At 34.9% G+C, this 14,366-nt stretch overlaps 2 protein-coding genes across 3 annotated transcripts; one reads left to right on the plus strand and one right to left on the minus strand.

The window, feature by feature from the left end:
- The first annotated feature begins 936 nt into the window (after positions 1-936).
- LOC107648100 (rho GDP-dissociation inhibitor 1) lies at positions 937-4,158 on the plus strand. The gene is made up of 5 exons (XM_016352105.3): positions 937-1,391; positions 1,830-1,893; positions 1,970-2,191; positions 2,481-2,605; positions 3,863-4,158. Exons 1-5 carry the CDS (start codon positions 1,146-1,148, stop codon positions 3,929-3,931), a joined length of 726 nt encoding a protein of 241 aa, XP_016207591.1. The 5' UTR covers positions 937-1,145; the 3' UTR covers positions 3,932-4,158.
- A 301-nt stretch (positions 4,159-4,459) lies between these two features.
- Positions 4,460-13,684, minus strand: PSAT1 (phospholipid sterol acyl transferase 1). Of its 2 annotated transcripts, none has more exons than XR_015885838.1 (16): positions 13,240-13,637; positions 12,685-12,820; positions 12,419-12,563; positions 11,399-11,568; positions 11,207-11,283; positions 9,726-9,939; positions 9,459-9,633; positions 9,018-9,117; positions 7,919-8,013; positions 7,527-7,578; positions 7,300-7,371; positions 6,477-6,645; positions 5,571-5,665; positions 5,412-5,496; positions 5,028-5,117; positions 4,460-4,887 (listed from the first exon to the last, which is right to left on the minus strand). XR_015885838.1 is itself a non-coding variant. In XM_088489922.1 (16 exons), the coding sequence occupies exons 1-15, from the start codon at positions 13,471-13,473 to the stop codon at positions 5,036-5,038; spliced, it is 1,911 nt and encodes a 636-aa protein (XP_088346048.1). In that variant the 5' UTR covers positions 13,474-13,684; the 3' UTR covers positions 4,460-4,887; positions 5,028-5,035. The 2 variants fall into 2 exon arrangements, 1 of the variants encoding a protein (XP_088346048.1); XM_088489922.1 differs by having other exon boundaries at positions 5,571-5,675; positions 13,240-13,684.
- Positions 13,685-14,366: the final 682 nt, after the last annotated feature.

A 14,366-nucleotide genomic window follows, 5' to 3' on the forward strand; every position in this document is an offset into this window, starting at 1 on the left:
GCTTGTTTGGACGCCATTATTTTGATACTGGTTTAAAATAGATATTAAAATAAAAAATTCACATTAAAAATGAATTAAACATATATTTATACACAAATACATAGTAGGTGTTTGTGGCTAAGTTTTAGTTTGTATATAACATTTTTGAAGTTTTTTATACACCATTGGTTTGTCCCATTCTTTCTTGTTCTTTATTCGTCATTTTTTATAATATTATTTTGAAATAAAAATGATGTTTTCTGTCGCTTTTGATTTTTCGTGTGGGAGAGAGAAACGTGTATGACAATATAGTGTGAGGAGAGGGGTGTTTTATTTGGCTATGGGATGACACAAATCGAAGGCACCGATTTGTTTGCATTGTTTTGTTTTTTAAACAAACAACGGTCCGATTTGTGATTTCGAAAATAAAAAAAATTTAATGTTAAAATTGGACCGTCCGATTTTTATTTTAACAAATAAAAAAAATAAAAAATACAAGTCGTACCCTCCGATTTAGAGTTTATTTTTTTCTTCAAGCAAATCGGACTCTCCGATTTGTAATTTATTTTTTTTCATCAAACAAATCGGACCGTCCAGTTTGAATAAAACACCATATAAAAAAAAACACCCAATTTTCCAATAACAATGTATTACACATATATTTAATCAATATAAAAAAATTAGCCGTTTCCTTAATGTTTTCTACAACAAACACCGTACCACAATACCTAGACAAGGGTCGTTTCTGTATACCAAAAATGGAGACACTAGATTGGTTGGTTACTTGTACAATTCACATTGGTAAAAGGGAATTAAAATATGATGAGAATATTTGTGACGGAATAGCGACACAATTGAGAGAAGCACATGGCGACAGAGTGGGGACAAATTGTGAATGAAAAACGGTGAAAGTCAAAAGACACAGATTGATATGTGTCTGTCATGTCAGTCAACACTGCCAGTTGCAGTCACAAAACTCTGACTCTTCTTTTTCTTTTCAGTATTTACACACACAATAACTTTGTCTCTCTTTGATTATTGTGCCAACAATAAAAAAAAAAAAAAGAAAAAGTAATAATCCATTGGAAGATAACACTAACACAACACATTATTACAATACAAGAGTCAAGAGCTTCTCTTTGTGGTGGTGGTGTTGAAAAGAGAGAATGGAGAGTGGGAATAGGAAGAGAGCAGAGGAAGAAGAAGCAGGGCCATCATCATTGATCTCTACTGCTTTTAGGGTTGGTGAAAGCCACCAACAACAACTGAATCAAAAGCCAATAAGGGAAGTGGAAGAAGAACAAGCAGAGCAAGAAGAAGATGATGAACAAAGCTTTGGTGGTGATCACAAAAATTGTGGCTTTGTACCTGGTCCTTTACTTTCTCTCAAGGAGCAGATCGAACGGGACAAGGTTCTTACTCCCCATCATTTTTTGAAGCTCTTTGTTTATTCTGCACTTGTTTCTGTGGGATTGAGGGAAGGTTAAAACTTTTGTTCTTTGTAACTGAATTTCATTGACTACAAGTCTACACTGGATTTTCAGTTGTCACTAGTTACTTCTATATTAACTTACATAGTTTTTTTTTTTAATTATTTTGTTTGATGTCTATTCTGTGTTTGGTAAGAAGATAGTGAAAATAACAAAGAGTATTAAACATAATGTGGCATTGGGGCATTATTTTCATTTCAGGCAGCTGTGGCTTAATTATTCACAATGCATCATAAAGAAGATATGATGCATTTTTGCATGCAGGTGGTTTCTCATAGGTTGATTATTAGAATCACATTCATTGGTCTGTTATTTGTTACCTGTACCGGTACTGATTTCGAGGTCAATTGTGGTATGCAGGAGGACGAAAGCCTAAGAAGGTGGAAGGAGAAGCTGTTGGGTTGTTTGGAAAGCGATTTAGATGGTTTGTTTTGTCATCCTTGTTTATGCTTCACTGAACCTTTTGCTCAGTTTTGCTTAAGTTGTTTCCTTTTTATTAGGCCAATTGGATCCTGAAGTGAAATTTCATTCCATTGGAATTCTCTCTGAGGATTTTGGTGAAATTGTTATCCCCTTACCTGTGGACGAAAATCATAACGGCCGAAATCTATTCACTCTCAAGGAGGGATCTTGCTATCAGCTTAAGCTAAAATTTAGTGTTCTACACAACATTGTTTCTGGCTTGACATACTCCAACACTGTGTGGAAAGGAGGGCTTCAAGGTATTCAATTGAAATTTTTGCTTTTGTTAGATAGTTTTGAATTTGTAAGGCTTTTAAAAAAATCAGAAAAATTAAAAGCCTCGGATTATGTTTATGATTATTAGTTATTAACGCCAAATAACCACCGATTTCTTGACTAAGAATGGTTGAGAACGTGAGGTTTGGAAAAGGAAAGAAAGGAATGAGAAGAACAAAGACTATGAAATAATATGAAATTGGTCAATTAGAATGACATTTTTTTTCTTGGTGTGTGTTACTCAGATGTTGATTATGCTCTTGTGCTTTTCAGTTGATCAAAGCAAGGGAATGTTAGGGACTTTTGCTCCTCAAAAAGAACCATATGTCTATGCCTTGAAGGAGGACACCACTCCATCAGGTGCACTTGCAAGGGGTGTTTACTCTGCCAAACTTAAGGTATGAAGAAACAAAAATGAATGCTTTTTGCTCATAATTCAGTTTATGCCAAGCCTTCACTTAATATATGGAAAGAACATGTAGTGTTATTCATCATCTTTTTTTAAGATGTTTTTATCAAAGTATAGTTGATTCTATATCATGAAGATTCAACAAAGTTTTATGTATCCGGGCTTGTGGGCTTGTGATATATGATATTGATCCATGTAGTTGACCCCATCTAATGGGATAAGACTTTATTATAGTTTGTTTTTTTATAGTTGATGCTATTATCAAATGTTTGTTATCTTAAGCTTGTTTTAATGTTGTCATGCTCAGAGCAATAAGCATATTCTGGAATTTGGAACTTCAATTTGATGTGCATGCTTTTTTCCGTTATGTTTATCTTAATCGGAATTATGTTAAGACCAGCATTGATATTAGGTTGGCGTTGGTTTGTAGGAGAATTGAAAAGTAGAAAATTTGGAATAAAAACCCTTTCTCTCCGCTAAATCCCCAAAGTGGTTATTGAGATTCACAACATGCACCGATTTGGTCCCCGAAGTTCCAATTACACTATTATCGTCCTTGGGCACCATAGTGGTCCCTCGACCTCTTTTCGATACTCAGCAGAGTGATGAACTTGCACTAAAATGCCATGCTGGACACAGGTGAAACGACATTGTTTGCTTTTGGCACCCAATAAAAGCAGATGGAACGTCGTTTTGATATATGTTGGCATTTAAAACAGTTTTCGAATATATGAAAATGACGTCGCATCTGTTTTCATTGGACGCCAAAGACAAACGAGATCATTCCACCAGTATCTAGCGTGGCATTGGTCCTGAGTCACTGCAAGAAAGGGGTCGAGGGACCACTATGGTACTCAGAGATCATTCTCGGAAATGATAATAGTGCAAATGGAACCTCAAGAACCAAACTGTTGCATGGTGTGAGTCTCAAGAACCACATTAGGGATTTAGTCCCTTTTCTCTTGTACATTACACATGCTTAGTACAATTAGAACACAAGGAGGTGAAAAATAACGTGTGCATATGTCACATAGTTAATAATATTTAGTTTTCATTAATTTATTTTACAACCAACATAGTTCAATCTGCCAGAGGCTATTGCAAAATTGAAATTTCAAGCCAGTGTATATGAAGATGTGAAGACCTTCCATTGTTGAAACTATTTTTAGACAATATCTACACTTTGTACAATTGACTCAAGTTGATGTCTAAATAAAGTTGTTTCTCTTTTGTTGGTGTCTTACAGTTTGAAGATGACGACAAAAGGTGTCACATGGAGCTCAAATATTTGTTCGAGATAAAAAAGAGAAGCTAGCCCTGGTTTTATTTTAATGACACGTTTTGTTATGCATATTTGTATCTTAAGCTCCAAATCCTTAGTTATATTTTTCTTTTCTTTGTTGATGATGCTACAGGTTTATATTTGCTTGCTAATAGTCAAAAGAGGGATGAACTCCATTGTGATGGCATATCTTTAACAACTAGAAAATAATTATAATGGATCTTTGTGTGATAAAATAATGATTAGCATCTTGGTGGTAAGATCAATCTTACAAGCAACCACTTTTAAGTTGTGAAGCAGTGGCTTCTCGATGAGTAGTTTGTTTTATAACTTACAAGGAATCACACGGTTTTACATCCAAGGATCTTGTTCACAAATTAAACTAACATCAAACTAAACAATTTAAGTCATGGTTAACACTCCTCAAATTATATATCTTGCACATAACCTAAGTTTCATATGTTTATGATGTCAAACTGTATGACCAGTTTTAATGTACAGATCCACCAAAATTATGACCTGATATTTCTCAGTAAGCAAAATGGGAAATGCTCACTCAAGTAACCAGCAGTAAAAAATTGCTCCTAACTTTAATCATTAACAGAATAAATCGTGTATCTTAACAAATACAAGACCATGACCTAAACATTGTTTTGTTAAGCATTTGAAGGTACACATATTAGATGGTAGATGCCGCCATTAACATGCCACTGAAGAGGTTCCCGCAGCTACATATACTAGACTACAACATTACAAATCTCTGTAATCTGAGCCAAAATATACTGTGAAAATGGTGAATGTGGATGAAAGATGAGCTGAGGAATGGGTCAAAAGTTCCACACACGGGAAAAAAGAATTTGCTGGCATTCAGTGGCGCTACAAGCCGCAGGAAAACAAGGCCAAAAATCAGTTATGGAGGATCTGTTCTAATATTCATGTGTAGCATGTTGTGCGGTGGATGACTTGCCTGGGGTTAGCCCCACCAGTACCTAAGGTAACAACAGAATCTTTTAACAGACAAAGAGACAAAAATCATGGGGCTGTGGTGGTGTTCAGTCTAGTTCAAAATCATGTAGCAGTGTACATTCAAGCCATAGAAAAGAGAATATTCATGAGGAATACAAGATACCTTCTTATTTACAAATAATTCAACAACTGGTTAGTTGAAGTAGATTTCAACCTACAGCTTTGTCCCAGGTGAACATCACCAAAGACATACCTGCATTATTATACATCTGACAGGTTAAAAGAATAAAACCAAAAGCAAGTTAACTAAATTTTAGTGGGGGAATTCCATTAAATGAAGCTTATAAAAAATATTCCCAATTAACAAATATTGCATTTTATGATCTAATTCAGCTTAGCTAACCATTAATCATTCTGCAAGAAATAATTAGCCTTATTATTTGGTTAACTCCCCAAAATTGGAAATATGTTTTGCCAAGATTTCCACTCATAATCTTCCTGAAAGGTAAATCAAACCTTAAATGGAAGGGAAAAAGTTAAAAATGACCTATATTCACAATATTCTGCCCAGGCACAGCGAGCTTTGCCATAATCCCAATAACAGTCATCATCCCTCAAGGGTCCTCGCTTAGCTGTAATGGCACAAAGTAAGCGGAGATTCTTGTCTGAACCTTCTAAAATTGTTTACAAATATAGCATGAAATACCTTTTGTGACAAATTTTGATTTTGCATCAGGATGGACATCATGCCACATCTCAAGCCATAACTCTCGCATTAGCACCGGTGATCTCACAATGTTCCTGTGATTTGCTACACAAAGATTTTGTCAATTTACTTTTATGTATCCCTGTCATAAACTACCTTTGTAAAGGACATGCAGACAATGGCCTGGCAGTTCAAATCTCTCTATTCCATACCTATTCATTTTGGTTTTTGAAATAACCGAAGCATATGGAGTTTTTGGAACTACAATTGATGTCTTTGTCACATTAGCTAAAACTTATTTGTTTTTGTTCCTTTCGGCTGTGTTTGGAAGGGAAACTGACACTGAGAGACTGAAACTGGGAGATAGAGACTGAGAGACTGAAACTAAATTAAGTCTCTGTATTGTGTTTGGTATAAAATGTACCGACTGAGTTATGTCTCAGTATTATGTTTGTTTAAGATAAATATGGAGATTGAATAGTAGATTTGGAATTTGAAAAGTTAAATGAGGATATTTTTGAGAAGAAATATTATAAAGTTTCAGTCTCCGTCCTCAAAAATTTCAGTCCCCTGTGTCCCCACTTTCTGGAGGTACATTGTGTCCCGAGACTGAAATTTTAGTTCTAGTCTCTGGTCACCAACCACAGTACTGAGTCCCAGTCCCCCAGTCTCAGTTCCACTCTCTAAAAGCAAATGCTTCCTTCTATCACAGCAAGATGGACTTTGCCTAGACTAAGAATGGACCAATAATTCTTGCTCATCCATAAAAACTAGTAGTCAATGATGAACGGCAGCTTTTACGGAACTGATGAAAAAAGTAACGAATGCAGGTAAATAACTCAGTTTTTGTAAGCCTCAAAAAAAAGCATCAGTTAGTCCATGACAACTCAGAGGGCAGACTCTTACCTTTATCAAGCTCCCAAACTGCTGTCCTCTTTCCTGGAAGACTCTCAGAATCTTCATAATATGTTATGTACTTAACCTTTGGTGATCTTGTCATGTTTGCAACAACATCTTCATCATGGTGATGTTCTACATTCAACTCAATTTGTACATCAGTACCATCATGCTCAGACTGAAAATAAGAATAGATAGATAAAATGGTCGTCATTCAATACAATGTTAACATGTAATCAAATGACAATATGACAGGTAAATACATCTTAACAAGAAATGTTAAAGTTGAGAAGATAAAGCTTTCTAAAAATCAAAATGTGAATTCATTTAGTAGCTGCCACTCTGAGATGTTGGTTTCAGGAAATTGATAAATCGGAAACTAACTGAACAAGATAATTTAGAACAGAGACAACAAAACAGATAACTATGTCAAATTGCCATATCAGAGTGAAGAAATTAGCAAATATGGTTCTAAAGCTTCTGGACCCTAGAACTTTTACACATACAGTTAAAAAGACACAAAAGAAACCACATCAATTCTGAATAGACATAATGTAATGTCAATTGCAGCTTGTTTTCCAAAACTATGTAACTCATTTACATCAAACACATCATCTGGGCTTATTATCCATGATCACACTCCCAGTAAACTAAACAAACAAGGGGATGCCACACTATTGTAACACTGTAGGTCCCAGCAAATTAACAATTAATAACACATGTTTGCTACTATATGCAACTTAACCACACAGCATAATTCTGAATGAAAACCCTATAATCATAGTTAATTCCAGATGAAAAGGGCAACCAAATGCTTTTTAGACTGGCATACCTGAGGCGCTCTTGTTATGTTCACCTTTGGTCCAAGCCAGCTCTTGCACCATGCAAGGGAGTTGTATGGTACCTGTAACGGGTTGAATATATTGTAATCTAATTGTTGTATGTAGGTGCTGTCCTCGCAAATCCATTAACAGCACAAGCAGTAAACTAGAACAGCCAACATGTTATGCCTTCCTTCATAAACACAACCACATAAAAGGAAACTTAATCTAAGCTAACCGTCTCATCTCCACTTGTGGCTCCAGGATTCCCTTCAATCAGATTCCCTGACCTGACAGTTGAGACAAGTTTTTAATATGTTCAAATAGGATACCAGAACAGCATACAAAGGACAGACTGTAATAGTAACATCTGTTTGACCACCATATATGTGTTGCTTTACCACAAAAATATCAAAATGAAAGATAAAACCACAAATTTGATTTAACAAACCATCCCCCTACCCCCTCCCTCCCAAAATAAAGGATGACCACCAAAAGTTAACAAAGTGCAGTCAATCTCTTGTAGGAGTTGACGATGACAAATTTGCAGATTCATGACCCTGAGTATAGAGAACCGTAGAATTTTGGTTCTACTAAAAAAACTTTCAAACCAACAAAAAGAAGGGGTACCTTGAGTATAGAGAACCTTCAAACTCATAAATGATATCCGTAATTATCCAGTTATCAGGGTAAGGCTTGCCACTAGGTGCAAAGTAGTAACCAACCTGTTTTCAATAATTGAGGTAAAATTTATCATTTGCAATGGCACTATCAGCGATCAACAGAATCCACAAAGATTTACTGTATTTATAAATCAAGATCCAGGGATACGGGTAAATCATCAAATGTTGGCAAATCAGGAAAAATATTTAATATACTAGATTATGACATTATTTACGTAGCTAAATAAAATATACAAATATTTTAGCTGTAATGACTGCGTGCTCATTTTGGAAAAGTTATCGGCACATTATTAAGTTACCAGTAAATCAGTCTTACCCCAATACCAATGGAAATTACCGAAAATGATCTTAAAGGAAGCAAGGACCAGAATATGTAACCTTACATGCTGAACTCAATCTCTCTAGAATGTTAAACACTATTGAATTGTCTAACACAAAGGAGTAGCCATTTAATATTCTCTAAGAATATAAAATATTTGACTATCTTTTCATTTTAGGCATGAGAGCAGGATTATCTTTTCATTTCCCAGTCATGCAAAATGCTTCTTTATTGTATATTCTTATATGTGGCCTCTGCTTAACACAATTAACCATACTAGAGGAAAGCGATAAGCTTATGGATTGGTAATAATTAATAAACATGACAGAGAGTGTACAATGATGAAATTGGCATTCATCAATTCATATAGTACTTGTAAGTTGTGACTCCACAAATGTGTGAGAATAATGTGAGATATACCATAGAACTAAAGGATTAAGGCAATCTACAGCTGTCAAAACTGAATAAAACTTACTGTTTACATATGCAGTTCAACCAATTCAGCCCAAAGGCAAACTATAAATGAACTTGGCAGAGTTCACAACCCAACAACATGATGGGGACACAAGAATTAAAAAAACCCAGTGCAAAAGTTTTCAAGATTTTAGACCTATTGAACAACTTAACCAAACTAATAGTCACTCACTTCAATGGAATTCCTTAGCATATTTTCAATTATTTAGATATTATAAACCAAAGTGTGCTCAGTTGTAGAAGTAAATTGTACCTTAGTCTTTGAATCAGTGCCATAAATGCAGAAGACATTTTTTATTGGTGGCCGGTCCCAAGGTGTCAGAGGATTAAGAACAGGATCATTGATATATGATCTGAAACATCGAAGTGTTCAAACATTAGCCAGTTTGATGGTAGAGCTATAATATAGTGGCATATTTCTCTTCCTTAGAAGTAAAGTATTCTAAAAACATACTTTGTTAGATTATTCTTTGTTGTCGAATCTTTTTGATGTTTATAGTAATCTTTATATAAATAAACCAGATGTAACTATCTTGGTAAATGGATGGCCATTCTATGCACTACCTTGTATCTAAAATTTTGTAAATATAAAAAAAAAAAATGAAGCTTCAGATGCCTTAATCTTTTGGCATCTTTGTAAAACAGTCAATTATTTGATGCAAAATATATTCTTCTGATTAGAGATATCACATACTTTTCTAACTGGTACAACAGCCTCTTGCTGTCTGGATCGTAATCTTCAATTGCCTTGAAAAAGGTTCCATCTGACATTTCGCGAGCTGAAAAAGATAATTGTGTAGGTATTCCACACTCCATGCTAGACAAATTAGACTGAGGTATTTCTGTGATTGAAGGGTATGCATCAAATCCTGTGAGCAGTAGAAACAAAACACGGTTGAGGACCACAACCCCCATAACAAGACTCCCCACAATTACATACAAAATAATCATCAGATTTTACCACGAGTTGAAGGAATTTCAATGTTGATTAAATTTGTTGGCCATCCAGAGAAGTTTGACTGAAATTCCTTATCTTCACAGTGATACGTGTGGTTACCTACATGCCTTGCCCCAGAAAAATGCTTCCAATAATTACTATTTGATCTACAGTACTTGGAAAAGGGCATCATCCACAATGACGAAGAAAAGGAGTTGAACATCAATCGAGCTGTTCCCTGATACCTTAAAGAAATTATGATAAGCATGAATTAAGACAAGAATATAACTGCATAAGAAATAGTAGCACAGAATATATGTCCAAAACATCCATCAGTTAACATGTCTATCTGCTGGGACTGGTAGTTAATCATCAACTATATTTTAAAGATGACAGCAGTGTGTAAGAACTAGCATCAGTTAAAGATTAAAAATATTAAATCTCTGGATGTATTAATGGAAACTGAGATTCCAATGAGGGATTCATCTCCAGCAACTGGAAATTGGTGTGAATTACAATATGAAATGGAAAAAAATAGAAGAAAAAGGTATGGAAACTCTCCTGGGTGGTTCAGGGACCCTTCAATTACAGTTCCTTCCCCTCTACAGGTATAAAGCAGCGTCCAATAAAACCAGACCAAATGTTCTCACACTTCCTCTTCTATCTGATGCTACTTCAGAATAACTAACTCCCCTTGCCTCAAGTCCCTGCTGTTTCAGGCCCATCCAAATTCCTCCTCACATATCCATTTGTAATGTAGGCCTTGGGGTTTCTATAACATAACAAGATGCAACTTGAAGAATGCACAACTAAAATCTAAAGCTGAGATTATTTGTTGATTATCCAGCTATGGTCAGTCACATATTTTCCAGCATGCCTAAGCTCAATAATCAATTATATAAAGTACCATGTCATCTAAATGATTCTATCTGCATTCCACGGATGAAAAAGATTTTGGATTTGAATCAAGCAAGTATGGGATTCCCGAAAACGAAGTAGCCCAAAAATATCATGGAACTTAATTAACTGCATGCCGAAAGCAGACATTTGAAGCACAAAACATAAGAAATAGCACTATTCTTCAGAAATCTCGTGGGCTTGAGACCTCTACAATGTATAACATATACCACTCTCTGGTGCATATTCTGTTATCAACTACTGTTTAGTTGCTATACTGTTGTATATTTGCACATGTTCACCATATCCCATGCAAGCTTATACCAATAATTTAATAATAAGAACATTAAAATGTATAATTTATGTTTTCTCTGATTATTCTTGAGCTTAAGGAAGGATTCCCAGGCTCTGCCCAAGAAGAGGGCATCAGAAAGTTATGTAGTAGAATAACTGTGTCATGTCAGATAAATATATGAGATCCTGATCAAGTAGAACTAAAAACCTAAGAAAGGGGTTATAGAAACCTACAAGGTTAAACAGTTCATGCCTATATTAATTAATAAACATATAAAAAATGAAAAGAGAAACTATAAAAATTAAAAGCAAACCTCTGAAATAGGAAGACCAAATGTGAATCCTGAAAGTGTTGCTTCAACAGTTTCAGTTGCACCAAGAAGGGGAGCTCCTGATACCCAATCAAAGATCAAAATTGGGTATATTAAGTTATTGTTATTATCAGCCATTAGAGTCTACATCAGCTTTTTTATGGATTATAACAAATTAACATAAGCCAACCATACCAACAGCAAAATAGGCATGGATATGTTGATCTAGCCATTGGATATAGTGCTTTGGTGCAATTTCTAGTTTTAACCACTCCAAGAAATAACGAAAGACATGATTACCCAATGAATGGGCAAAAACCAATGAGGGGCCACCACGAAGTTTATATGCAGTTTCAAATGTCAATCTGCAAAGAGAATTACAAAATGTAAATACAACAAATCAATTTCATGTAATCATCTGCCTTTTGAAGAGAGGGGATGGGGAGCGGAGGATTCTAACTCAGCTCTGGAATAGTAGAATAACATTCTGGTACACATATACTGTGAGAACCTATCCACTCGCTACTAATCAGTATTAGCATACGTATCATTCTAGCGCTCTCTTCAAGTGAGTATATTTGTCGTTCTGCTAGTCTTATACTACACAAGATTCTAGTTTTCAATACAGATTGTGTAACCAAATTATTGTGCCAGTCATGCACTAGAAATAAAAGAGGTAGAGTCCTAGAATTTGAACAGACGTGGATTAATGAAGTGAGGATAAAAACACTTGCTCGGAAAGGGGAAGGAAATTGTAGAGAACTGTTCAGCAGTGAGCAGTGAGCAGTGTCGCTCTGCTTTTATTTTAAAAAATTTTCTTTGCGATTTCACCACATGAATTCTGTTACTTAAAGATTATAAGGGCTATAACAAAATTTTACAATCATAACTTCTATCTTCCAGAGTTCCAGTTTCTTCCATCGTTAATCATTTGAAAACTTGAAAAGAACCCATTGTCTCTAGAACTTCTAAACATCAATCAGACTGATGGAAGACAGAACATATATCATATTTGCCTATGATGTTTGAACAGATGCAAACATAGAACTACATCATATACACGATTATTATGTACACATTAAGAAAACCTCTAAACATTGGAAACCAAATGGCCCTTTACCAGCAGTTAGAAATCAGCAGCACTGGCTCCTAAAATTTTTTGCCAAAACTATAGCAAGCAAGACATGTAATTGAGATTCAGAGATGTAGGCATACTTGAGTTTATGAAAGTAAAGGTCTCGCTCTTCAAGCATTGATGGTGACAATCTCCAATCATAAGGAACAGCCATTATTGCATTAGCTTCTATTCCAAACTCAATACACCACTTGATCCACTCTTTCCACACCGAAGAAAGAGGCCCTACCAAGAAAAAAATAAATAAAGGGGTTCATGATCAAACTACAGAACACAAAATCCACAGCAAACAAGTTATGAAATCATGATTCGCCCTACACAGAGGGGGACAAACAAGAAAACCCACCTGTAATATAACCTGGATCAAGTTCTGTAATACCAGAAAGACCACTATCAGGGCGGGACTTGCAATCAGGGTGATCAGTCTGATTGTATGGATCAAGCAACATGCACTTAAGCCAGCAATTGACAGCAGAAAGAAGCTATAAAACAAATGAATTGATCAAAATCTGCTCATATATATACACTAGTCTAAGTGTCTATGCAAGTTTATTAAACTAGCTTATTTTAATTTTAAGAAAGAAAATGAAAATTAAATTCAAAAGCATTCCGAGGCAGCTTAAGCAAGAAACCTACTACTAACATGCTCTTACTAATTAACTATCAAGCGATACTCGCTCATTATCTGAATCTGCATATATATAAATAAATGACTCCTTCGAAACAACGGAAATGGAATGCTGAAATTGTTCGAATTACGTCCATATTATTCTTTCATGCACGTCCTGCTCAACCTCACAAGAAAAATCAACCATCGATGAAATTAAACACACACAATATACATTAAGTATCGTTATTATTAAAATGCAACGTAAACGAGAGAGAGAGAGAGAGAGAGTACTTTGGTGGTGTCGAGCCAGACCAAATCGAGAGGGTTGAAATCGAGGGGAGAGAAAGGGCAGTCGAGGATGGACCACGCACGAAGCTGAGTGGACGCGAAGCCTGGGATTATAATGCCCGATAGCTTCTTGTAGTCAAGCTCCCCTTCGCCGGAGCCACCTCCCTCCACAGCTACGGCGGCGATGATGAGGCCGATGAGGAGATGCGTGGGCACGAGTGGCGGTTTCTTGGCCATTATGGTTATTTCTTGTTTGGCGCAGAGAGAGAGAGAGAGAGAGAGAACGAGAACACGAGAAATCGACCGAGTGAGTGTGAGTCTGACCTGAGACCATCGGTTAAAGTGTTAGAAGAGTTGGCAGTCGCATTTCATTATCATTGAAAATTCAATATTCATTATTCAATTATCATGTTTGTTTTTAGATTTTTGTTATTTTAATGCTTTGTTCTCGGTTTTTGACCATCCACAGACAGAACCATTATTAGTCATCATTGCAGTATTAATTTATTTATATTTATACTAATACCTAGCCTATGTAAGAGACTAAGAGGAGTTTAGCAGATATTACATGGTGTTACGTGTACAAATTTTGTTTGTAATTAAGTCTAATTAAATTAGTGTAAAATTTAATTAAAAAAATACGTATATATTATTATTTTTAATTTTTTTTGTATTTTGTAATACATAAATTTTTATTAGAGAGTACAAAAATTTGTTAATATAGTATATAAATTTTTGAAACATAATACAAAATTTTGTATATAACATAAACTTATTGATATAATAAATAAATTTTTACATATAACACACATTTTATTGCATATAGTATAAATTTTTGCTACAAATATATTTTGTTAATTGGGTGAGTCAATAATTTAGATATTTTCTAAAAATTTCTATGTTACACATTAAAAATTATATGTTATGCAACAAGATTTTAGTGTGCTATACCAAAATTTATATGTTGTATTTCATTGGTTAGGTATCAATATTTTAGACATGTGATCTTTAAAAACTTTGTATTATATGCTAAAATTTGTGTGTTGCGCACTAAAATTTATGTATTGTGCATCAAAATTAATATTTATAAGAAAAGAAAAAGATGAAGACTATGATAATGATAATAAAAG

This window comes from Arachis ipaensis, chromosome B6 (assembly GCF_059453495.1).
Source record: "Arachis ipaensis isolate K30076 ecotype BB chromosome B6, ASM5945349v1, whole genome shotgun sequence".
Classification (NCBI taxonomy): domain Eukaryota; kingdom Viridiplantae; phylum Streptophyta; class Magnoliopsida; order Fabales; family Fabaceae; genus Arachis; species Arachis ipaensis.